The sequence below is a fragment of the Cetorhinus maximus genome, chromosome 11 (genome assembly GCF_964194155.1).
Source record: "Cetorhinus maximus chromosome 11, sCetMax3.hap1.1, whole genome shotgun sequence".
In the NCBI taxonomy this organism is placed as follows: Eukaryota; Metazoa; Chordata; class Chondrichthyes; order Lamniformes; family Cetorhinidae; genus Cetorhinus; species Cetorhinus maximus.
This window is the reverse complement of record NC_135889.1, coordinates 26328646-26354257: the sequence shown is the minus strand read 5'-3', so window position 1 is coordinate 26354257 and position 25612 is coordinate 26328646. Positions and strand designations below refer to the sequence as shown.

General features: G+C 45.6%; 1 protein-coding gene across 1 annotated transcript in view; it reads left to right on the top strand.

Moving 5' to 3' along the window:
- Positions 1-25612, top strand: part of LOC144686962 (dynein regulatory complex protein 11-like) — a 378502-nt gene that overhangs the window by 65933 nt on the left and 286957 nt on the right. The window contains exon 5 of the mRNA XM_078552808.1: positions 13895-13966. Coding sequence (XP_078408934.1) covers positions 13895-13966 — 72 coding nt within the window. The remainder of the gene's footprint in view (positions 1-13894; positions 13967-25612) is intronic.

Genomic DNA, 25612 nt, shown 5'->3' with positions numbered 1-25612 from the left:
GAGTTATGAGGTTTGGCATGGAAATAACAATTGCTTAAGATGGACTTAGGACCATCAAAGGCTATGCCCCATTTTTAATGATGTACAACTGGGGCAGTGAGAGGTTAGAATGAGGTACTCTTCCCCAGCAATGGGAGGCAGGAAACATCTTACTGTTTGAAAAAGGCATGGCTTAGGGTGTCAGCAACTGTTGCATTGTGCTACGCTCCTAGCTTTACTGCCTTGCAGGTGAGTGCTTAAGTGATCTGTCCAGGCACCTGAAGCATACCTTGAGCACTGGAGTGCTGCTTTGGGCTGCAGTAGAGTTCTTAAGTTGGAGTTTGCTAACTGAGGGTAATTAAGGGTTAATTTCTATCTAAAGCCTAGTCTTTCTTTAATTTAGTAATAAACTAAAAGTTGTTGTTTGGATTGGAAGAAGATGAGTTTTAGGCCAGCTTTAAAACAGGGTTTATACAGGCTCTGCTTAATAACTAGTTAATTAGATAACTGGCTTAAACAGGTTTTCAGAGGCTAGATTCAGAGAGTATAAAAACAGGCCATCTGAAGTGCTGACTTTGTCTGCACTGGAATGCTGCTTTGGGCTGCAGTGGCATGCTTAAGTTGGAGTTTGGTGACTGAGGGAGTTCGGTGAGGAGGGAATGAGGTGATCCTTTGAGTACCGTGAGTACGGTCGGGTAAGTACTTACTACTTTTATCGCTTATAATTTTTAAGGTCTTATTTTGTGGTTCATCGTTTGAAAGGGCTATATTCTGTAACAACGAGGAGCAGGGAAGAAGGACCCTAGAGTAATTGATATTATTTGATATTAAGTATCTTCCAAAAGGTTTAATTTAATTTAAAGGGGTAAGTCATGGCAGGAGAGCTCAAAGCCATGGTGTGCTCCTCCTGCTCTATGTGGGAAGCCGGGAACATTTCCAGTGCCCGGGGCCAGCATGTGTGTGGGAAGTGTCTCCAGCTGTAGCTCCTGGAAGCCCGGGTTTTGGAGCTGGAGCGGCGGCTGGAGACACTATGGAGCATCCGCGAGGTGGAGAGTATTGTAGATAGCACGTATAGAGAGGTGGTCACACTGCAAACTAAGAGTCCACAGGCAGGAAGGGAATGGGTGACCACCAGGCAGAGCAAGAGGACTAGGCAGGCAGTGCAGGAATCTCCTGTGGCTATTCCCCTGCAAAACAGATATACCGCTTTGGATACTGTTAGGCGGAATGGCCTCTCAGGGGAAAGCGAGGAGCATTTGCAATAAAGCGGATGAATTAACCGCGCAAATAGATGTAAACAGGTTTGATATAGTTGGAATTACGGAGACATGGCTGCAGGGTGACCAGGGATGGGAACTGAACATCCAGGGGTATTCAGTATTTAGGAAGGACAGACAAAAAGGAAAAGGCGGTGGAGTTGCATTGCTGGTTAAAGAGGAAATTAATGCAATAGTGAAGAAAGATATTAGCTCCGACGATGTGGAATCTGTATGGGTAGAGCTGAGAAACACTAAGGGGCAAAAAACGTTAGTGGGTGTTGTATATAGACCCCCAAACTGCAGTGGTAATGTTGGGAATGGCATTAAACAGGAAATTAGAGATGCATGCAATAAAGGAACATCTGTAATTATGGGTGACTTTAATGTGCATATAGATTGGGCAAATCAAATTAGTAACAATACCGTAGAGGAGGAATTCCTGGAGTGTATACGGGATGGTTTTCTGGACCAATACGTTGAGGAACCAACTAGAGAACAGGCCATCCTAGACTGGGTATTGTGTAATGAGAAAGGAATAATTGGCAATCTAGTTGTGCGAGGCCCCTTGGAGATGAGTGACTATAATATGATAGAATTCTTCATCAAGATGGAGAGTGACGTAGTTGATTCTGAGACTAGGGTCCTGAAACTGAATGAAGGAAACTACGATGGTATGAGGCGCGAGTTGGCAATAATGGATTGGGAAACGTTACTTAAAGGGATGACGGTGGATAGGCAATGGCAAATGTTCACAGAGCGCATGGATGAACTGCAACAATTGTTTATTCCTGTCTGACGCAAAAGTAAAATAGGAAAGGTGGCCAAACCATGGCTTACAAGGGAAATTAGAGATAGTATTAGATCCAAGGAAGAGGCATACAAATTGGCCAGAAAAGACCAACAGACCTGAGGATTGGGAGCAGTTTAGAATTCAGCAAAGGAGGACCAAGGGATTAATTAAGAAGGGGAAAATAGAGTACGAGAGTAAGCTTGTGGGGAACATAAAAATTGACTGTAAAAGTTTCTATAGGCATGTGAAGAGAAAAAGATTAGTGAAGACAAATGTAGGTCCCTTACTGTCAGAAACAGGGGAATTTATAATGGGGGAACAAAGAAATAGCTGACCAACTAAATATATACTTTGGTTCTGTCTTCACAAAGGAGGATACAAATAACATACCAGAAATGTTGGGGAACACAGGGTTTAGTGAGAGGAAGGAACTGAAAGAAATCAGTATTAGTAGGGAAATGGTGTTGGGGAAATTGATGGGATTGAAGGCCGATAAATCCCCAGGACCTGATAATCTACATCCCAGAGTACTGAAGTGGCTCTAGAAATAGTGGATGCATTGGTGGTCATCTTCCAAGATTCTATAGATTCTGGAACAGTTCCTACAGATTGGAGGGTAGGTAATGTAACCCCATTATTTAAAAAGGGAGGCAGAGAGAAAACAGGAAATTATAGACCAGTCAGCCTGACGTCGGTAGTGGTCAAAATTCTAGAGACCATTATAAAAGATTTAATAGCTGAACACTTGGAAAACAGTGGCAGAATCGGACAGAGTCAGCATGGATTTTAGAAAGGGAAATCATGCTTGACAAATCTACTGGAATTTTTCGAGAATGTAACTAGTAGAGTTGATGAAAGGGAGGCAGTGGATGTAGTTTATTTGGACTTTCAGAAGACTTTTGACAAAGTCCCACACAAGAGATTAGCGTGTAAAATTAAAGCGCATGGGATTGGGGGCAGTGTATTGAGATGGATAGAAAACTGGTTGGCAGATAGGAAACAAAGAGTAGGAATAAATGGGTCTTTTTCCAAATGGCAGGCAGTGACTAGTACCGCAGGGATCGGTGCTGGGACCCCAGTTATTCACCACATATATTAATGATTTAGATGAATGGACTAAATGTAATATCTCCAAATTTGCAGATGACACAAGGCTGGGTGGGAGGGTGAGCTGTGAGGAGGATGCAGAGATGTTTCAGTGTGATTTGGACAAGCTGAGTGAGTGGGCAAATGCATGGCAGGTGCAGTATAATGTGGATAAATGTGAGGTTATCCACTTTGGTAGCAAAAACAGGAAGGCAGATTATTATCTGAATGGCTATAAATTGAGAGAGGGGAATGTGCAACAAGACCTGGGTGTCATCGTACACCAGTCTCTGAAGGTAAGTACGCAGGTGCGGCAGGGGATAAAGAAGGCAAATGGTATGTTGGCCTTCAAAGCGAGAGGATTCGAGTACAGGAACAGGGATGTCTTGCTGCAATTATACAGGGCCTTGGTGAGACCACACCAGGAATATTGTGTGCAGTTTTGGTCTCCTTATCTGAGGAAGGATGGTCTTGCTATAGAGGGAGTGCGGCGATGGTTTACCAGACTGATTCCTGGGATGGCGGGACTGACATATGAGGAGAAATTGAGTCGGTTAGGATTATATTCGCTGGAGTTCAGAAGAATGAGGGGGTTCTCATAGAAACCAATAAAATTCTAACAGGAATAGACAGGGTAGATGCAGGAAGGATGTTCCTGATGGTGGGGGGTGTCCAGAACTAGGGGTCACAGTCTGAGGATACGGGGTAGACCATTTGGGACTGAGATGAGGAGAAATTTCTTCACCCAGTGAGTGGTGAGCCTGTGGAATTCGCTACCACAGAAAGTAGTTGAGGCCAAAACATTTTATGTTTTCAAGAAGGAGTTAGATATCGCTCTTGGGGCGAAAGAGATCAAAGGATATGGGGAGAAAGCGGTAGCAGGCTATTGAGTTGGTTGATCAGCCATGATCATAATGAATGGCGGAGCAGGCTTGAAGGGCTGAATGGCCTACTCCTACTCCTATTTCCTATATTTCTTGCTCTGTGACACATCTGGATATTATAACGTTTTTATTGTACCATTCTTGGGCTTCATTGGTTGGATTTTTCATAGGTGTCATCAAACAACTTTTAAGGGGGTATCTTTTGTCTCTGAGCTGCTACCACTTAAATCTTCTTGCAGGCCCAAAGAGGTCAGCAAGCTTGGTCTTGTGCAGGATAAAAGCATTATGGCAGCTCCCAGGAAATCTGGTGCTATAATTCAGGTTGCCAGGTGGTGAATGTTAGAACTTGAGCCGAACCTTTGTAAGTTTATAAGTTTTTATTTATGGAGACACATATCATGCATCTTCATTCCAACAACCACAGTTTCAGCCTGCTTCTACTCATATGAACACTGGTAAATTCCAGTTTATGCCCACAATTAAACACTGAATTAATATACAATTAACACAAGTACATAAACCATTCGTTATGAATGCACACAAGCTGCATGTTGATGAAGTAGAGCCCCTTGCAGTTTAGAAATACAGCTGGTTGATCTGGTGGTGCATAGATTTCCACATGTGTGCAGTCTATAACACCTTGAACCTGTGGGAAGCCAACCAGATGGGCAAATTTGAGGCTCCACTCATTCTGACTGGCATCATCATCGGCGACATTTGCAAAATTGTCGGTCCTGGTATTCATCCCATCAGTGGTCTGTCTAATGCAGTTGTGTGCAGCCAACTGCGAGCTCCACCCCTGCAGGTCACATCATAGCAGGCTGTTGTTGATCATCTTGCAAATAGTGCCTTTCACAATTTCAGGATGTCCCAAGGCATTTCACAGCCAATGAAGTATTTTTGAAGTCATTTTGACACAGATGGAAGTTATTTGGTCATGTTGGCTCTCTGTAGAGCAATCCAGGCAATCCCATTTCACCCGCTTTTTCCTTTTCTCTCATCTGTTCACCCAATTTCCTTTTGAAATCATTAATCACATCCACTTCCACCACCCCTGTAGGCAGCAAGTTCCAGGTCATTCCAAATTGCTGCCTAGAATAGTTCTTCCTCACATTTCACTGTATCTTTTGCCAAGAACCTAAAATCTATGTCCCTTAGTTCTTGTAACATCAGCTAGTGAGATCAGCTTTACTTAGTTTACCTTATCTAAACTTGCCATAATCTTTGACAACTTTATCAGATGGCCCCTCAGCCTCCTTTACTCCACAGAGGACAAGCCCAGCTTCTCCAACCTAACCGTAACACTAAATTCCCTCACCCCTGGAACTATTCTGGTAAATCTGTTCTATACCTTCTAAAGGGTTCTCTGAATCCTTCCGAAAGTGTGGTGCCTAGAACTGGTTGCAATTCTCTAGTTGTGGCGTAACCAGATCTTTATAAATGTTATTATAACTTCCCTGCTTTTATATTCAATACCCCCATTTATAAAGCCTTAGATCCCATATACTTTGCTAACTACCCTTTGTATATGTCTTGTTACCGTCATTTACCACAACTCATTGTTTTCTTTCCTCCATCAACCTTCTCTGCTACTTCAAAGATTCAATTAGATTAGTCAAGCATAATATGCATTTTATAAATCTATGCTGGCTTTCCCTGTTTTACTCAAACCTCTCCAAGTTCTTGTTAATTTTTTTCCCATTATTGTTTTTAAAACCTTACCCGACACTGATGTTAAACTGACCAACTTGTAGTTGCTAAGAATGTACTCTCACACTTCCTTGAACAACGGTATCACGTTGTGGGAGCACAGAGTGGAGTTGAGAAAGAGCAAGTGCTAACTTGGGAATTTGTTGCAGGTGAGATATCTTTGGTAAGTTTTTCTCATGTCCTCAAACTATAGTTTAGATTAACAGTCAGACTCAGATTTAGAACCTTAAAACTGCAAGCTAGTTAAAAAGCCTAGTTCTAACAGAAACTCCCTGATAGTGGCAGTTCTCTGTCAATCAATTGAAAGTGGCTACCTGCATGTAATCACTGAAGCAAGAAGCTGACATAGCAGTTGCAACTTGGGTGAGTCACCAGCCCGCTATGAAAATAGACAGGTGTTGTGACTACGCGGATTGGGAGCACAGAACGTGATGCGGAACGAGTGCTAACTTGGAAATTTGGTGTTGGTGGAAATTCAGTGCAGGAGGAAGGAGGTGCTGTTTAGAACAAGTCAGCATGGGTTTTACAAAAAGTAATTCCTGTTTGACAAATATATTAGAGTTTTTTGAAGATAAACTAGATAAAGGGCGGAATTTTCCCAGATTCGCACCAAGTGCGATAACAGACGGGTAAAACAATGTTTTACCCGCCGGCCGCAATGGCAGATTTTCAAGCTGTATTGTCCCAAGCCAGCCTCATTATTTGTGCATTCCCAGGAAACATGCTGTTTCCATGTCATTCACCCTCACATCATCACCCCACCATTGCATCACACCGGCTGCCATGTTTAAAAGGCAGCCGCCAGCAACACCACTCATCACTACCAGCTCACCACCAATGCCTGGGAGACATGGCCAGCAAAGGAAAAAAGACTGCAACCCCCTGGTTTAATGACAGGTCCCTCGAGCGACTGCTGGATGCCATGGAGGCCCGCCGGGTTGTCCTGTACCTCCGCTCTGGCTGCAGGATAGGCAACAGTGTGACCAATCTAGCTCGGAAGGCGATGGCAGCGGTGGTCAGCGCCAACACCCTTCAGAAGAGGACAACCACCCAGTGCTGCAGGAGGATGAATGATCTTGCTTCCGCCAGGGTAAGTCACTCTTTTCATCACTCTCAACTAACACACTCACAAACCCAGCACACATCCACAGGGCCCTTCCTTACTGCCAGTTCAAGGGACATCACCATTCACTCCCTCACACACACCTTCATTGCCCTCAGCCTGTCCATGGGACCGCTCATCACCAGCACAGGCCAGGCACATCTATCATCTGGCCCTGCAGGCGTCCTGCTTACGCTTTCTCCATCTCTATCCATGCAGGACAAGCTGGCACACAGGAAGAGAGAGAGGTCGCAGACCGGTGGCGGAATGCCCGAAATCAAGGTCCTCATGGATTTTGAAAGCAGAGCCATCCAAGTAGCTGGCCACGATCTGGACCGGTCCTGTATCGATGGTGAGATCGGTGCTGCTCTACCAAGTAAGGGCATAGCAGTGCAACATCAATCAGACAGCCATGCCGTGAGTGATGTGTCATCTTTCACAGGCCACTGCCCTGCACTAATTATCTCTCCTTGCTTCACAGGTACATCTGCCAAATAGCCAACAGAATCCATGACCCACGGCATCTAATCAATCCCTGAAGAAACCTAAAGAAGGGGAACCTGAAGGTACCCTCCTCGAAGTTCCATCACAGCGCTCACGCACACCCTCCACCAGCACAGAGCCACACATCTTGGTGGGACCTAGCTGTAGAATAGGCACATACTGGTGAGCACAGTGCACAGTTTGATTCACAGCAGGGACTTCCCAGGTCCCCAGCATTTGGTGGGCTGCTGACTGAGTCAGAGGACGAGCCTTTAGACTTGGTCATCACTTGCTGGAGCTGCAAAGGCAAGCTAGGGAATATCAGGAAGGGATGTCCGCTGCACTCCTCAGATTGCAAGGCACAATGGAGGAGTCCGTCCGTCTTCAGGCTGAGGCATTGCAATGCACCGAGGTTGACACTGACAGGATGGCAGTCGCCATGGAGACCTTGGTCTCGGATGTCGCTCCTGCACTGCTGCTTAACTCCATCACTGCTATAGTTGGACTCCAACAGTGTGTACGCGAGAGGGGTACCGGGCAGCTCAATCTTACTCCAGCTACCCCTTGCCCTCATGGAGTCAGCCAGGGACCCTCGGGCACCCATAGGGAGGAGGATCAGCATGTGCACACCCCAGGGTCATCCACTCAGGTGACTCCAGGAGTGTCTGGCCCATCTGAATCCCCTCTTCCTGTGACCTCTGCAGCTCCAGCTTCACAGGCCAAGGAGGATGCCACTGCCACACAGCAGGACCCTGAAAGCAGGCTGGGGACCTCCCAAGTCTTGGCCTTCCAAAGGACGCCCAGCAAAGTTATCACAGACAGGCTGTCGCAGTCAGCAGGCTGCCTCCACCATCGCTGTGGAGCCCGGGGAGCGCCAAGATGTAATGGCATGGTTAGGGCAGTTAAGGAAAAGTAGTTGCACAGCCTGGGCATGGGTGTTGGTCACTTGTACATACTGTTGACTATTGTCAATAAACTCCTAAGAATGTCTCCCTGCCTGCGGTCCCTTGTTCTGATGAGCAGTGTTCTTGTCCCTCGGATGTGAAACCTTTCTGCACAAGATAAAAAGCAGATGTCTCAGTCCAGGGCCTCTTCCCTGTGTTCTGTGCAGCCTTCAGACCACAGTCATGGTCCGGCCTCACACTCCCTGGAAACATTACTGATGCCTACTCATCAGTGGTGCTGGTCATTGCTGCTAGAATGTAATGGGCAGGTGCCATATAGTTCTCACATTCTCTGTGCTCTCTCAGGACATTTAAGGTGGAGCTGGCCCCCATCGCACCAGTGTCTGCGACCATTGATGCTATGCAGCAGCTCCTGAAGGGCTCAGGTGGTGAAGGGGGACACAGCATCGGATTCATCTAAAGTTTCAGGCTGCGTCTCTATGAGATTGCCCTGATCATGGAGCACAAGCGAGCTTCCCTCGGCCAGATAGGAGCCAGTTATTCCAGAGGCTATGTGAAGATTCTGTCCAACTGCTGTGCAGTCCTGTAAAATGGTTGCAGAATTGCAGCCTGTGCCGGGTTGTTTGGGGGGTAAGTTCTGAAGGGCTTGGTGGCACATTGGTGCCTCCACGTTGCTTGCGTGGGCAGGCAGGCTAGGAGCCCGACCCCAATCATATCACTGTGGCTGCGCCAGAACTATCTCAGCTGTAAAGGGATGGTCAGTTTATACAGGTATCCCTACTGCATGACCAGCTCCCTGGCCTATGCTGCCCCCCGCCTTGATTGCTTGTGCGCGGGATCCACCACTAGGACAGCAGTTGCCCCCGGACACTACCACCCCGAGTACAGTCACCTCTGAGGCCAGGCAGCAACTGCCCCTGGACACCACCCCGCCCCCCCATCCTGACTTCAGTCACCTCCATGACAGGGTAGCAGTTGTCCCGGACACCACCCCCTGAAAACAGTTGCCTCCGAGAGCAGGGCGGCACTTCGTCCAGGCCCCCCTGCTCCCCAGAAGCCTGCAAAGCAACAGGCAACTCTGGCGAGCTGTGGAAAACGATGCTGTTTGCTAACCTCAGTTCCCCCAAAATGAAGGCCACCAAGCGTAAGTTGTTTGTGTGCTGTTGTGAAGCATGTCAACATGCTTTGCCACCGAGATGGATGGCCGATCCAGCGGGGGTCCAGAGCCTGGTGGAATGGCCTTCTAATGAGATGCTGATGTATTACAATGAGCTTCCCGCTGACTGTTGGCAGGAAATGTGTTTGCCGTTGGCAGGCTGAGCGGATGATCGCGACTTGCCTTCCAGCCATCGTTAATCAGATTGCGCCACATTGTCCACGCTGGCCACCTATCACACCTGCTACCGGCGGGCATGGAAGATTCCGTCCAAAGGGGAACCAGCAGATGTGGTGGATTTCCAAAAGGTATTCGATAAGGTACCACTACTACAAAAGGGTAATGCAGAAAATGGAGTTGAGGGTGATACATTAGCATGGATAGAGGATTGCTAAGCAGACAGGAAACAGAGTAGGGATAAACATGGAATTTTCAAACTGACAGGCTGTAACTTGTGGAGTGCCACAAGGATCAGTTTTTTTTTTATTCATTCACTGGGTGTGGGCTTCGCTGGCTGGGCCAGCATTTATTGCCCATCCCTAATTGTCCTTGAGAAGGTGGTGGTGAGCTGCCTTCTTGAACCGCTGTAGGGCATATGGTGTAGGTACACCCACAGTGCTGTTAGGAAGGGAGTTCCAGCATTTTGACCCAGCGACAGTGCTGGAACGACGGTATATTTCTAAGTCAGGATGGTGAGTGACTTGGAGGGGAACTTCCAAGTGGTGGTGTTCCCATCTATGTGCTACCCTTGTCCTCAGCTATTTAACAATCTGTATGAGCAACTTAGATGAATAGAGATACAATATTGTATCTATGTTTGCTGATGATACAAAGCTAGGTGGGAATGCAAGCTGTGAGGAGGACAAAAAGAGGCTCCAAAGAATTATAGATAGTTTAAATGAGTGGGCGACAAGGTGGCAAATGGAGTATAATGTGGGGATGTGTGAGGTTAAAAAAATAGAATATTTTTTAAAAGCCGTGAAAACGCTGATGTTCAGAGATTTAGGTGCACTCGTACAAGGAACACAAACGTTAGCAGGTACAGCAAGCAATTAGGAAAGCAAATGACATGTTGGTCTTTACTGCAAGGGGATTGGAGTCGAAGAATAAGCCTTGCTAAAATTGTACAGGGCTTTGGCAATATCACGCCATTAATGTTGTGTGCTATTCTGGTCTCCATATTTAAGGAAGGCGATACTGACATTGGAGACTGTACAGTAAAGGTTCACTAGATTGGAACCTGGGATGAGAGGGTGAGTAAATTGTGTCTGCATTCTCTGAAATTTCAAAGAATGGAGGTGATCTCATTGAAACATCCAAAATTATGAAGGGTGGATGATGAGATGTAGTTTCTCCTGTCTGGGGAATCTAGAACAAGGGGGCACAGTTTCAGGATAAGGGCCAATCTTTTAGTACTGAGATAAGGAGAAAGTTCTTCACTCAAAGGCTTGTGAATTCTTGGAATTCTCTACCCCAGAGGGTTGTGAATTCGCCATCATTGAATATACTTAAGGCTGAGATGGACAGATTTTGGTCTCTCCGGGAATCAAGGGTTATGGGGAGGAGCGGGAAAGTGGAGTTGAAGATCAAGATCAGCCGTGATCATCTTGAATGACAGAGGGGGCTTGACAGGCCATATGGTCTACTTCTGCCCCTTTTTATTATGCTCTTCTGTTCTTACTTGCCGTTTTTCCAACCCTTTGACACCTTCCCATCTCTAAGTAAGATTGGAAGCCAATTCTGGTCACACTTTAAATTAACAGAAACAGCAGCAGCAACCTTACTTTGCTTTGATCCTGAATCCAGCCTTTGGGTTCTCCTTTTCCGACTGCTGGCGTGGCACTGCCTCTCTTTTTTTTCAAATATTGTAACAGTTATTGCAACATTAAAGTACAGACTGTTCCTGATGTAACAGTTTTTCATGACAAAAAAAACACAGTTGCACAATTTGAGCATGGTCCAAATATGGTGAGGTGCCCTTGACCAAGTGTGGCATCAAGGAGCCCTAGAAAAACTGGAGTCAATGGGAATCAGGGGGAAAGCTCTCGGCTGGTTGGAGTCATACCTAGCACAAAGGAAGATAGTTGTGGTTGTTAGAGGTCAATCATCATCTTCCAGGACATCACTGCAGGAGTTCCTCAGGGTATTGTCCGCGGCCCAACCACCTTCAGCTGCTTCATCAATGACCTTCCTTCTATCATAAGGTCAGAAATGGGGATGTTCGCTGATGACTGAATGTTTAGCGCCATTTGTGACTCCTCAGATACTGAAGCAGTCCATATCCAAACGCAGCAAGACCTGGACAATATCCGGGTGACAAGTGGCAAGTAACATTAGCTCCACACAAGTGCCAGACAAAGGCCATCTCCACCAAGAGAGAATCTAACCACCGCCCCTTGACATTCAATGGCATTACCATCGCTGAATGCCCCACTATCAACATCCTGGGGGTTACCATTGACCAGAAACTGAACTGGACTAGCCATATAAATACTGTGGCTACAAGAGCAGTTCAGAGGCAAGAAATAAATCACCTCCTCACTCCCCAAAGCCTGTCTACCACCTATAAGACACAAGTCAGGAGTGTGGTGGTATAATTTCCACTTGCCTGGATGAGTGCAGCTCCAACAACATTCAAGAAGCTTGACATTGTCCAGGACAAAGCAGCCCGCTTGATTGGCACACCTTCCACAAATGTCCATTCTCTCGACCACTGACAAACAGTGGTGACAGTGTGTAACATCTACAAGATGCACTCCAGGAGCTCACCAAGGCATCTTCGGCAGCACCTTCCAAACCCATGACCGCTGCCACCTGGAAGCACGAGGGCAGCTGATACATGGGAACCCCACCACCTGGAAGCTCCACTCCAAGCCACTCACCTTCCGGACCCGGAAGTATATTGTCATTCCTTCACTGCCACTGGGTCAAAATCCTGGAACAAACTCCCTAACAACACTAACAGGGGCTGCAGCGATGCAAGAAGGCAGCTTGCCACCACCTTCTCAAGGGCAATTAGGGATGGGCAAAAAATACTGACCTAGCCAGCGAAGCCCACATTCCGTAAATGACAAAAAAAAAAGCAATGAGGTAAATGATCAGATAACTGTTTCTTTAGTGGTCTTGCTTGATGGATAAATATAGCCAGCACACTGGGAAAATCCCCCTGCTTTTGTTTGAAACCTGTCATGCTTTATGCCCACCTCAGCATTAATGCCATCCAAAAGGTGGCATCTCCAAAGTGCAGCACTCTCAGTACTAAAGTGTCAGCCTAGATTAGGTACTCAGGACTCTTCACTGGGGCTTGAACCCACAACTTTCCAATTTGGAAATGACAGATGTCTGACTGAGCCAAGGTAGAATGTATGAATGAGCGAACATTTTATTTTTGAGTGAGGTCAACTCAATGAAATGCAGTTTGGAGCCTGGCACTACAATATGTTTTGAAGTGACATTCTTGCTAGAAGATTCATTTCTTGAAAATTAACCTCCGGATGGAAGCATGTGTTGCATAGTGTACAGGATGTGCTCATCCAAGAGACTGTGCTAGACAGTTCAGGACACAACAAGGTAGACAATGGCTGGGATTTTCCATTGCCGCCGTGGTGGGACCTGCCGCAGGGGATGCAGCAGGCCAGACATAAGTCCATTGACTTTTGGCGGGACTGGAAAATCCTGTTGGCAGGCAGGGCCTGAAAATCCCGGCCAATGTATTTCCACTAGTTGGTGAATGAGTAACTAGATAGCATAAAATCATCATCAAAAGAACAAAGGGGCAAGTGAAAAGGCACTTCAAGGACTGGATGACTAACCTCTGGGAACTAAGTGTGATTTATAAGCTTATGGTTCTGTCCAACTGTATCTTTTTAAGAGAGAACAAGACACCTCTGAGCTAAGGAAGTAGCAGAATGGGATCCCAGTGTGCAGAATACTCGGTATTAAAGGAGAGCATGCTAGTAATTTCAGGAACTATACAGTAAATGAGAAAAAAAATGTTGATCCCCTATGCAAGAACCAAAATGGAGGTGCAGTCTCAGAGACACTATTTGAGAAGTTGCCAGCATCATTTACATTACAATAATATTGTTGAGATTAATGTATTCTCTGATCTGATGCAATTTGTGATATTTGGTTTTATTATCCTGGAAAGTTGGCACAAATCCCAATTCTTTTAATTCATGAGCAACAAATAAAATCAATATGGGTCAACACTAAAACACCATTCTATTTGTATGTCACTACCTTATGTTAAACAAATCTATAGCATACATCATAGTTATGTTTTTCAGCAAGAATCTTCATTTGTCTCTTTCGACAGACTGTCACTAATGTATTAACAAAATTAGTTTACTATGCATAGTTTATTCTGTTTTATTTAGAATCTGCATTTAACTTATATACAAGAATTTAAATATTTAAAAGATTACACTCAGTCGGATATATGATTAGATTTATATTTTTATCATGTGAGAAAATCACCTTAAAAATCTTTCCTTTTCTGCACAAAAGTTGATCGCAATAACTGCATTTGATTTTTCAGATTTGGCGTGGGTATGCTCAGAGGAAAATTACCAAGAAGGAACGAGCTGAAGAAATGATATTTCTTGAAATGGTGAGTCCAAAGTGATGCAGTGGACAGGTAACCATTGTCAGGCTGATGGCTAGATGAATTGTTAGTCAACTGATTAACTACACAGTGATTGGACCTAGGGAGAAGATTAAGGCCCATCATTTCCAATGGAGTGTCAATTGAGTTGGATTGCCTATCCGCACGTAATTACTTACCTTGAAATCTAGAGCTTCTACCTCGCCTGACCTTCTGACTCAGGCTGGGTGAGATCTGTGCAGTGCAGCAGGTTCCCGAGGCCTACAATCGAGGACAGCTCAATTGCGCCACCTTTTACGGCAGCTAGTGGAGGTAGCTTGGGTTTCCTGATGGCACAAGGTGGCAACCCATTTTTAATGCATAAGCATGTGCATGAATGGGAGCACATTCTCGCCGAATTAAATGGCACCTTTGCAATTAAGATGGCAGCAAATGAGAAACACATGGCTTCAGACTCACAACTGGATAAAAGTGGATTGCAGCAGGCGAAGTAGTCTTCCTTGCGGATTTTGAGTGAGTAGGAACAGCTTTTCTTGTATGGGAAGCTTTATTGTAGTGGAGAGAGGAAGTTGAGCTGTTGCATTAAGCTTGGTGGCAGATCTGGACATGGTGTCCATGGAAGGGAGGGCATGTCATGGCAGGACTAAGAAGGGTCGTGGGGGACAGAGGGGGGGGAGTTAGATGACATCTGGAAGGCCATTCTCTACTGCTGGCAGATCAAGCATAATAGAGGGGAGATCAAAGGTAAAGAGGGCAGGTCAGTGGTGAGGCTGGGAGCGTCGAGGGCAGGTCGAAGCGATTGGGGGCATACAGTTTGAGGTGATGGTGAGTTGCTTGAGGGTCACCAAAGGCAGGGGAAGTGTGATTGAGAGAAGGTCATAAGTAACTGAGGGAGAGTGCAGGGTGATTGCTTGCAGTTCCAGTGTCAGTGCCAGGAATATAGCTGCGACAGCAGAAAGAGGTGACCAGAGACCAGGTCAAGAAAGAAAGTGGCTACGGTTGTTGTAGGGTGTTGAATACTGTTTGGTCGGTCTTAATGAAGTCTGCAAAATCTTAAATAGGCTAACTGTTTGCACATAGTTCTTGTAGTTAATAAATACATATATACAGTAAAGGGTTCAAGCTAGGTTCTGTCTCATCCTTGCTTGTGCACACGGCTCTGTCCAACAATAGACTGACTTCTGGGTGCAGTCATGTGTTCTCTTATATCACTGTATGGATGGTACTGTATTCAGTCCCACATTAACCCTCTATGTGCCTGAACCTTATACTACACCGTGGGGTGGGCGGAAATCAGAGTGAGGCCAATGCAAAGCAGTGGATTCCCCATTGGTCCACAGTCCTTTAGTCAGAATAAGTCACAAATAGACTGTGCTGACCAGATCTTTGCCTGACTTGCAGCTGCATTTCACTTCAGGCTGACAGAATGGATCTCATGCATCCAGTGCTTTTTGATGTTGTGGCAGAGGAGGAGAGGAACCAGCAGAGGCTGGCACTGGGCTTCGTGCAGCAATGGCCTGGAGTACAACAAGGGATGGCAGCAGAGGGTCAGACTGCTCAGATGCTGATAACCATGGACCAGTGCGACTAATGTCGAAGAGGCAATGTCAAAGATGGCTGAGGATGCCACACCAGTCAGTCACTGACCTATGTCAGCTCCTGCATTAAGAACTACGGCCCCGTGAAATGGGAGGCAATCCAATGCTAATAGCCTTAAAAGTCACTGCAGCCTTGTTTTTCTGACTGGTTTGTTCCAGGGAGGAGCCCTCCTCAGAAGACCTAATTTTTGACACCTGTGTGGAACCCAAAAAGCCTAGCAGAGGAGAGGAACAATGTCACCCATGCTTCAACCAGGGCAACAATAGAACAGACCATTGGACTGCTGAAGATGAGGTTCTACTGCATGGACCGCTCAGAGCATTGCAATATGTGACACAGAGTCTCACAGATCATTGTAGTCTGCTGTGCCGTACACAATATTGCAAGGAAAAGAGGTGAGAAATTGCCAACAGTAGAGATGAAGGAATGGGATTCATGAGGATGAAATGGAAGAATCAGAAGACCCTGTGGTGATGTGTGGTACGGCTCCAGCTTCAGATTCCAGGGCAATGGAGTGGCACACAAGAGACATTAATTGACACATTAAGTGAATCCTGATTTCGGCTAGAGTGCAACCCCTGCTAGATCTCTTGATCTCTGCCTCAAGAAGCATCGGGGTTGAAGTCCCACCAGATGGGGCACACTCCCTCCAGACCAACCTACAGGCGTGCGACATGTGGCACCTAGAAGGGAAGCAGCTGTGGGCTCTTGGCATGAAGAAGCCCATATGCATGATCCCCTCAAAGCCACACACACCTCTGACTCGGAAGGATGTTGCAGATGCTGCACTTAAACAAGCTCCAAATCTGAGAAGACCTCACTAATAACTCCATGCATGTACATGCGAGTGATGGAGTGCCTCAGGTTCAAAAAACAGCTTCTAAGAGGTGATATTGGGATGAGCACCATATGCTTGCTTGCCACTGAGTTTTCAATCCCCAGGCTTGACAAACAGCGAAACCTCCAAGCATGATCTTTTGCTACTGAGGCGAGTAGCTCAAGTCAGAAAATTTCCCACTTGGCTGACCTGCCTCAATATAAACAGCCTTGTCTCACACAATTTTCGCTCCAGAGAGGCCCGGAAGCAGCCAGGAGGTCGAGTGCCAAGGAGGCTGGTTAGAAGGCCCGCCTCAGTTCTCTGGGACTTTGTCCGAGTTGTTTTTAACGTTATTAGGCCTCTAGCCTTCACCCCTCACACCCCCCACACCACCTACCAACTCCCCAAGCCCCCATCCATGCCACCTCTATAATCAAATGGCCCTTTAATGCCCTCTAGCGCCTTTCCATGCTCCCATGCCCCCGCATGTCCAAATGGCCCTTTCATGCCCACCAGGGCCCTTCCATGCCCCCTCCATTACCACTCACCAAGTTTGCACTATGCACATAACAAATGTCAATGTCAAAGTTGATTGCCCGCTGAGCTAATCCATTTTTGAATCCTGCAGCATAGCTGCACAATCATACAGAGACAGATGACCGGACGTCTGTTTCTCAAAATGGTCTCATTATGCACATCTGGCTGAACTCCAAGACCCACAAATGAATTAGCTCAACGGGGATTCTGTTTTGACAGGTGAAAGTGGAGGGGTTGCTTTCATTGATTAATGAGGTTATAATAAGTTATTCTTTCTTTGTTCTGTTTTGTCAATGTCTGTACATTTATTTGGACAAGATTGAGAGGTGTATAGTGAGGGAAAGCTTCTGTTATTGATTCCATGAATGGCTCTGTCTGATTGCCACTATTATAGGTTTGTAACGACAGCAGGTTTCTCAAAGCCAATTTTTGAATGGGTGCTTTTCATTCCTCAGCATTTCAGGACTTGCCATTGTTATTATATGGCTCAGTGGTCTGTACATATTGCATGCTGGGTGAGTGGCCATAGGGAGACATGGAACAGGTATAGAGAGGGATGGAAATGACATAGGGGCAAGGAGCAGGCTTGGGTAAGACCTTTTAAACATGCCTTTCAAATAGTACCAGAATCCAGACTATGGTTCATAACTCCTCTGAGGCCATGAGGCACGAGTCATCCAGAAGCTGGCCCAACTCCATAAAAATTGTGGGTGTGTATGAGAAGCCTGTCCTCCCAATGGAGCCAGCTAAGTCGGGAGTGCAGGGTGTGGGCTTGCTGCCTGGACCCTTATTTTGCGCTGGCAAAAATTTTCAGCGCCAGGAATAGGGGTGTGAATCCTATAATTGGTCCTAACTGCCATTTTTAGATGCCTCAGGAGTCTGCCCAACTTCATGACAATCCATCAATAACCTCAGCCATCATTGATTGTCAATGAACTGGAAGCTCTTACATGCTGCCATCTGTCTGGATATGTCTCAACAACATGACCATACAACGCACACAAATGAAGTGATCAAAACTATATATACATTACAGTGCAATGCCCTTGATTGATTGGAGATCTTTGTCCCATTAGAAAGCATTTGCTTTCACTACACCTTGGTGCGAACCTGACACCTGCAGCTGATGTGGACACAGCCTCCTGAGCGCTATGCCCCGTTGCCTGAGGTGACTTTGGTGGCGCCCTCTGGTTCCAGCTTGTTGAGGGTCTCCTGCACAGATGCAGGGTCACCTTCCTTGCCCTAACCTAATGGAGGCACTGAGACCTCAGGCAGAGGAGATGAGGAGTGCCAGTTCACTTTTGGCACCCTGAGAAGACACCTGTGAGTTGACTGGCTTTCAGTGCAATAGCAGCTCCCTGACTCCAGGAGGAGAAGGGGTATCTGGAGGGAGGTCAAGGTGCCTCAGCTGCATCTTGCCTAGCCACTGATGTTTGGAGCCCAAAGCTGCACCAATGGAATGTAGGGCTGAGCGCAGATCCGGCAGCAACTTAGTGTTCTACAGAACATGGTAGTCACTCCCATCTCCACAGAGGAAGCCATCTGCATACATGCCGAAGACATGGCAGAATTCAAGGCTTAGATGGACTCCTTCACCATTTGTGTGGGGCTGTGCATAGCCTCTGACATCTCTGCCGATCTTTTGCACTTTCAGCAGATCTCTTGAGGCTTTCCCCAGAGGCCTGTCATCCATGCTGCTCAGCATCTGGCTGGTCTCCAACAGCTCTCTGACTGTCAGGGATCTCAGCAGCTGTGACATCCTCCATCAGCTGCTGCACCGTTCCTGTGATGTGCTCACCGGATTGTAACCGCAAGCCTAATCATGAATGTGTTACCAACTGTCTCTGCGTTGGTGGAGTGTGGGGACATGATGTGACAGTGCATCCGCTGATTGTTCTGTGTCACCATCCTCAGGAATGGAGTTCTGCATTGATGCTAGCTGCTGTTGACATCCCTCCTGAATGCGAGGACCTGCAGCGGAGAATAAAAAGAATTAGTTTAGGGCAAATGACAGCCCCATTTTCCAGTGCTGTATCACGCATTCCTCCTCTATGCCCAATTCTTGACTCCAGATTGGAGACATTCTCACTCTTGTTGTCTTGACATTCCAGCCTTGCAGCCCACAACTGAGCGTCCACCCTGCCCCGCCGGCCAGTTTGACCGCCTGTTCCTCTGCAGAGGACAGTCTGCGGATATCAGTGACACTGCCATCAATCTTTGAGGGCTCTCTGATGTTATGCGCTCTTTTGAAGATAGAACAATTAAGTATTATCCCACTGGACAGAAAACCCCTTTACGATCATGCAGGCCTACAACAGCTAATGTCATCTTATAGTAAGTGCTACACACACAGACACAGACACTGTCTTGCAATTGGTCCAACTTTTACAGCATGAACTGGCTCCCATTTATTCAGTCCACATATTCCATCTAGCGCTGAGGCCTAGAAACCATATTCCTGCCTGGCATCTCTCTCCACTCAGAAATTTACACCAATTGATGTCATCGTGAGTGCCACTTTGCAGTGACTACACCACGCCACTTGCAGAAGGTCATTGACTCTTTTGTGGCATTGGATCTAATCTTGCTTGTGGACCCCATGGCTGCTAACCTCTGCTGCTGTCTCCATCTAGGCCACCTTGGTCAGGCAACAGGGCCTTCTGCTGGTAAACAGGATCTCCTGTCAATCCTGGATGGCCTGGAGGACAGGTTCTTTCCTAGATGTAAGGAGGCACCGCTGAACTTGTTCTCTGCACTGAGAAATTACCCAAAAACAGCAGGTCATTGCAGCAGCAGTTGAATTTTTCTAGGGGGGGTCAGAATAGCAGTTGCAGCAGCAGTTGTTCTTTCAAAATGTTCACTCACACAGCCAGACTGATGCTGCCGGATGGCAGAAAATATATGCCTGTCTGGACACCTTTAAATATGGTGCTCAGACCTCTGACTCTGTGAGGTAATAGCATGGTCATCGACCTCCAGCCTGCCCCTGCCGCACAATTGCCCAGGCCCCTCCACTATGAATATCTTATTGGCTGGCTGCCTTGTGATTGCAAGTGGCCAGCCGTCCTTCCTCTGAGCAGAAGTCCTGCACACTTCTGGTACTGCCCTACACTCGGTGCAACCACTAGATTCTGTTCACTGTTCCCTTTTGCTGTCAAAATAATGACATTTTCTTTTCTGGATGTCACTTTTTAGAGTTCTTTTTGACCTTGCAATTTCAAGAACCTCTTCATTTGTCTTATGGTCTGCATACAGAATTTGTAGAATACATCTTATCATCCACATTTCAAGGCCTCTATTTTCTTGTATAGATCTCTATTTATTGTTCAGGTTTCTGAGACATACAGGAAAATGGAAGAATGTAGCATCCTATGAGTTTTTCCTTGTTACAAGCTTGAGTGAGCTTTCTTGTTGTTAACACATCCTTCATCTTCACAAAATTGCTTCTGGCTGTCTCTATCCTTCTTCTGACTTCTGCATCACATCTGCCATTCTCTGTTACCATTTGTCCTAAATAAACAAACGTATTTACGTGTTCCAGTGTGACACCATTCACTTCAATCTTTACTCTTTCTTTTAATGTATTCTTTCTAACTACCATTTTTATTGTCTTTTTGATGTTCATACACAATCCATATTCTAAATTTTAGATTTTGCTTGATCTACGATATCTTGTAGGGCCTCTTCTGATTCTGCAAGTTCCCCTTTACTCTTCTTAATATCAAATAGTAGTCACTCTGATGATCACTCAATGAAGCTGTTTCCCATCTTTGCGGATGATCAGTCCTACCCGTGGTTATCCATGCAAGTTTTTGCCTTATCCCTAAACATATGCTTCTAATAGTACAAAAGTTATATCTGTGAAAATGATAGATGCAAACCCATCCCCATTCTTGATTGTAACATTTTAAATCTTGTATCATTTCCACACCCTGGATTCATGAATAGTCCATTAACATTTAAAGATGCTTTGATGGGGTATACTCTGTTCTTAGCAGCATAATCAGATTGGTGAATGAGTTTTACACCCAGAAGCAGTTTTGAAATTAGCATTTCCAAAGGATGTGGGTGCCAAACCAGATGTAATGGAACCGCAACGGTTGGCCATAACTGCTATTCACGGCTTGGCCACGAGTTCCATGTTTAAGATAGTCACTTAAATCTGGGCAAACACATACCATTATGTGATCTGATTGCATTGGCTGCCTCTTGGTTAACATATTCATGAAGTCACTCCATTGTCGTTTCCTGGCATGCGAAACTTGGCCCATTTCTGATGACTGTCCATTTACCAACTGCCTTCGCAGTACATTTGCTTGATCTTTCATGTTGGCTCTTCAGAGCATAAGCAATAGGAGAAGTAAGCCATTCGATCCCTCGAGCCTGCTCCACCTTTCAATAACATCATGGCTGATCTGATTGTAACTTTAACTCCACTTTTCTGCCTGCTCCCTATAACCCTTGACACCCTTATCAATCAAAAATCTATCGAACTCAACCTTGAATATATTCAATGACCCAGCCTCCACTGCTCTCTGGATCCTTCTCAGCTCCATCTTAAACAGGAGACCTCTTGTTTTTAAATTGTGACCCCTAGTTCTAGACTCCGCCACAAGGATAAAAATCTTCCCACTATCTATCCCGTCAAGTCCCCTCAGAATTTTGTATGTTTCAATGAGATCACCTCTTATTCTCCTAAACCCCAATGAATATAGGCCTAACTTGCTCAACCTTTCCTCATAAGACAACCCTCTCATCCCAGTAATCAGCTGAGTGAACCTTCTCTGAACTGTTTCTAATGCAATTATACCTCTCCCTTTAAGTTGTGTGTTCTTGCTGAAGGACTGGCTACAATAGAGATCTGAGTGCTATTCTGTGTAGCAGATTTCCAAGGTATTTTTTAGACTGGAGATTGCTTTTTGTTTTTCTTTTTGCCTTACTTATGCTGGTTAAGCTCTCCTGCTGATCATGGGTACTATTTTTGCTTCAATACTGAGACTGAAGCAACAGTTGGAGATAAAGGAGCAGCAGTGGTCTCAGAAACTAAACAGCAGGTGGACCTGGTAGAAGACAGTAGTTGATGGCAGACATGGCAAAGTGAAAAGCTGTGCTTTGCTAGTATCCCTTTCCAATCTTGTGAGACGATTGAAGCTTTTCCTGTGTCCAGGTTCTGGGGTGATGCTCCTGAAGCTCTCAGTCTAAATCATCTTTCTTTAAATTTGGGGTATGTCATTCTTGGGAATCTTCTTCCTACTCACGGGAAGAACTTCCCTCCTCACCTTCAAAATTTTGCCCAATATCTCCAGTGAACCTCAAGGTTTGCTGCTGACTCATTTCTCTATAAGTAAACCATCTCACCCTAATTTTTCTGAATGGAATGCAACCTCCTTTTAAGAGGTGCATTTCCGCTTTATATGGATTTCTGTAGACTTGCTGGAAATTACACCACTAAATTGGGTGAGCTTTCTGTCCCCACCATATTTGATAAGGAAAGCAAGAATTCAAATATACTGGGACCTGAAGTTTGGGCCTGTGACTGAATTTTACACTCACCCCACTAACTGGAGGTTCATGGGAAGTTAAAATCATACCCTTCTTTCTTTAGTTTCTGCTGAAAAATTGTTCAAAATTATTTGGAGCGACTGGAAATTTCAGAAGCTTTTCAGAAGCTTCAGAAGCTAAAATTCAAAATGGTAAAAAACGGATTGTATGACGTAGATGCCTTGAGTTGTGCTGTAAACTTTAGGAACGGAAAGGAAGGGACAGAAGATTAAAGAAAGGGATTAGAGAGAGGGTGTGAGAGGAGAGAGGAGTGAGAAAATGCAGATTTTCTGAGCAGGTGGGTGAGAAAGAGAGACCAAGGAAAATGCATATGTGGACGTTTGATGAGGATGTTGTCGGGCATCCTACATCCTATTTTATCAACTCTCACATCTAGCCCACACATGACAAATGGAGGAAGAGGATGAAAACAAAATTGAGCTCAAGGGAATGAAGCAGCATTTAAGAAGGATGAGGCCAACCAGATACTCTTCTAAGAGTACATAGGACCCACAGATCTTAATAAATTTTGAAGAATCTTACCAATGGGAAACAGCACTGTTGAGTTTAGTGCTCGCCTGACTGCAGCAGAATGAGACTAGAGTGATTTTAATGGCCAAACCTCATCAGCCGACCTCACTTATTCTAGGCAGGTAGTCAGTAAGAGATGGTGGACATCATGATCAATTACTTAATGAGTTATGATTGGGAAGGGGAGGGATCAGTCTGTGAGAAGGGAGTCTTAAGTAATCTTTGTCGTATCCATAGGATCCTGTTCATCCTGGCTTGACAAGGAAAGCAAAGAAACCTTACTGTTTGGGACCTTTTTGTCACCCTCTTTGCTGTCTTCACCTGGCAAGAAAGCCCAGATTATTCAGTTCATTCTGCTCTTCCCTCCTCAGGGGGAAGAGGATGATGTCTCTTTACCTCATGCATACTTTCTCTGCGAACTCCTTGGTGCATCTATGAACTGTAAGATGTTACTGATGTCACATGCTCCCATACTTACCGAGAATATTACGATGACGGTGACTTTCATGTTGGCTGGGAGGGCCTTTCATGCCCCTGTTGCTATTTTACCTGCAGTGGGTAGCTTGACGGATGTTACTGGGTGAGCTGTTGTCAGGCAAGAAGGGGGAAGACCTACTTGGGGGTGTCCCTGTGCTCATTGGAGACATCGCCCCTCACTGTCATAACCTCCACCCCCACTTACCCTTTCCCTCCTTCCCTGGCCTCTGAAACCTGCCATGCTGCCAGACCTGCTGAGTTTTTCCAGGTAATTCTGTTTTTGTTTTGGACCTCCCTCACCCTCCTCGTTAGGGCCTTATTAATGCCCTGGTTACTCTCCACCTGGCTTCCATAACCTCCTCTTCTTTGGGTTTTGGCTGTGGTCCCAACAGTGGCTACTGCTCAAACCTAGTGCTGCTGTGTCAGAGATCTTTCAGCCAATTGGATTGGCTGGCAGCTCTCTAAGGCAGGACTTTCTCTCCAGATAAGGGCGGAAGTCTCTCCCTGAACCAATTAACACTCCACCGAACGTAGAATTGCTGTGGGGCAGCTGACTTTTACCATGAGTAGGTTCCTGATGGATTTTTTAGTCGGGGGGGTGAGTGGGGATGGGGACCATGGTGCCCTGTAAAATCTGCCCAATGGTTTAGAAGAAGGGACGAAGAGTAATGTATATAAGTTTGCTGATGATATAAAACTAGGTGGGAATGTCAGTTCTGTGGAGGACACAAGGAGGGTACAAAGCGATATAATCAGGTTAAGCGAGTGAGCAAAAAGGTGGCAGATGAAGAATTGGGAAGTGTGAGTTTATTCACTTTGGTAGTAAGAATAGAAAAGCAGTTATTTTTTAAGGTATGTGAAATTTGTAAATGTTGGTGTTCAGAAAAGACCCATACAAGGAACACACAAAGCTAGTATGCAAGTACAGCAAACAATTGGGAAGGCAAACAGCATATTGGCCTATATTGCAAGGGGACTGGAGTACAAGCCTTGCTACAATTGCACAGGGCTTTGTTGAGACCATGCCTGGAGTTCTGTGTGCAGTTTTGGTCTCCATGTTTAAGAAGGGATATACTTGCATTGGAGGTGTTATAGTGAATGTTCACTAGATTGGTTCCTGGGATAATAGGGTTGACCGATGATGAGATACTGAGTAAATTGGGCCAATATTCATGGGGTTTAGAAGAACGAGAGCTGATCTTATTGAAACAACAACATTCTGAAGGGGCTTGGTAGGTTAGACACTGAGAGATTGTTTCCCCTAGCTGGGGAATCCAGAATATCGGACGCAGTTTCAGGAATAAAGATTGATAGTTTTGGACTGAGATAGGAGAAATTTGTTCACTCAAAGGGCTGGGAATTCTCTACCCCACAGGATTGTGGATATATATATTTAAGGCTGAGAGAAACTGAGAGAACAGGGAATCGATTGATCGGGTTAATGGGCGGGAAAGTGGAGTTGAGGCTGAAGACCAGCCATGATCATATTAAATGGTGGAGCATTTAAGGGGCTGAATGTTCTTGTGGTTTTATGATCAAATTTGGCATCCTGACGTTGCATCGGCCTGTTTGGCTGACTTACATCATGATAGCATCCATTCAAAGTCTTTGGATGAATGTAGTGCTCGACCTGCATATGCCATTCTGATGCATTCTAGGCGCAGCACACTCACAGAAATCTGCAGTAGGCCTCAGTAACACCACGTAACTCAAATCCACACTCATGTTGTGCCACACATAGGTAGGATTCTTTATCTTGTTCCTTGAATTTCTGATCTAGTTCATGGGGATGAATTATGTTGGGACTTGTGCTGTGCCACCACAATCTTGGCAGTAACTCAGTTTACGAGGCAAGCTGGATCTTCTGCCAAAGTTACGGTGGCCACGTAAGAGGACTACCAAAAAAACTTGCCCACTGTATTTTCAAACAGATGGTAGGGGAGTTAGGATTGCAAATTAATTTCCACTCAGCAACCTCAGATTAATCCTGCATATTTTTCAATGATTGCTTGATAAACATTGGCAGAGAAGTGGGCACAGGTTGCCTAAATTTCTCCTCGTTGTGGTGTGGTGTAGGACAGGTCAGCTTCGTCATTATTAGTCCACACAATATGGTATTCAGCCCTACTGGTCATGATGTGTGCAGACTT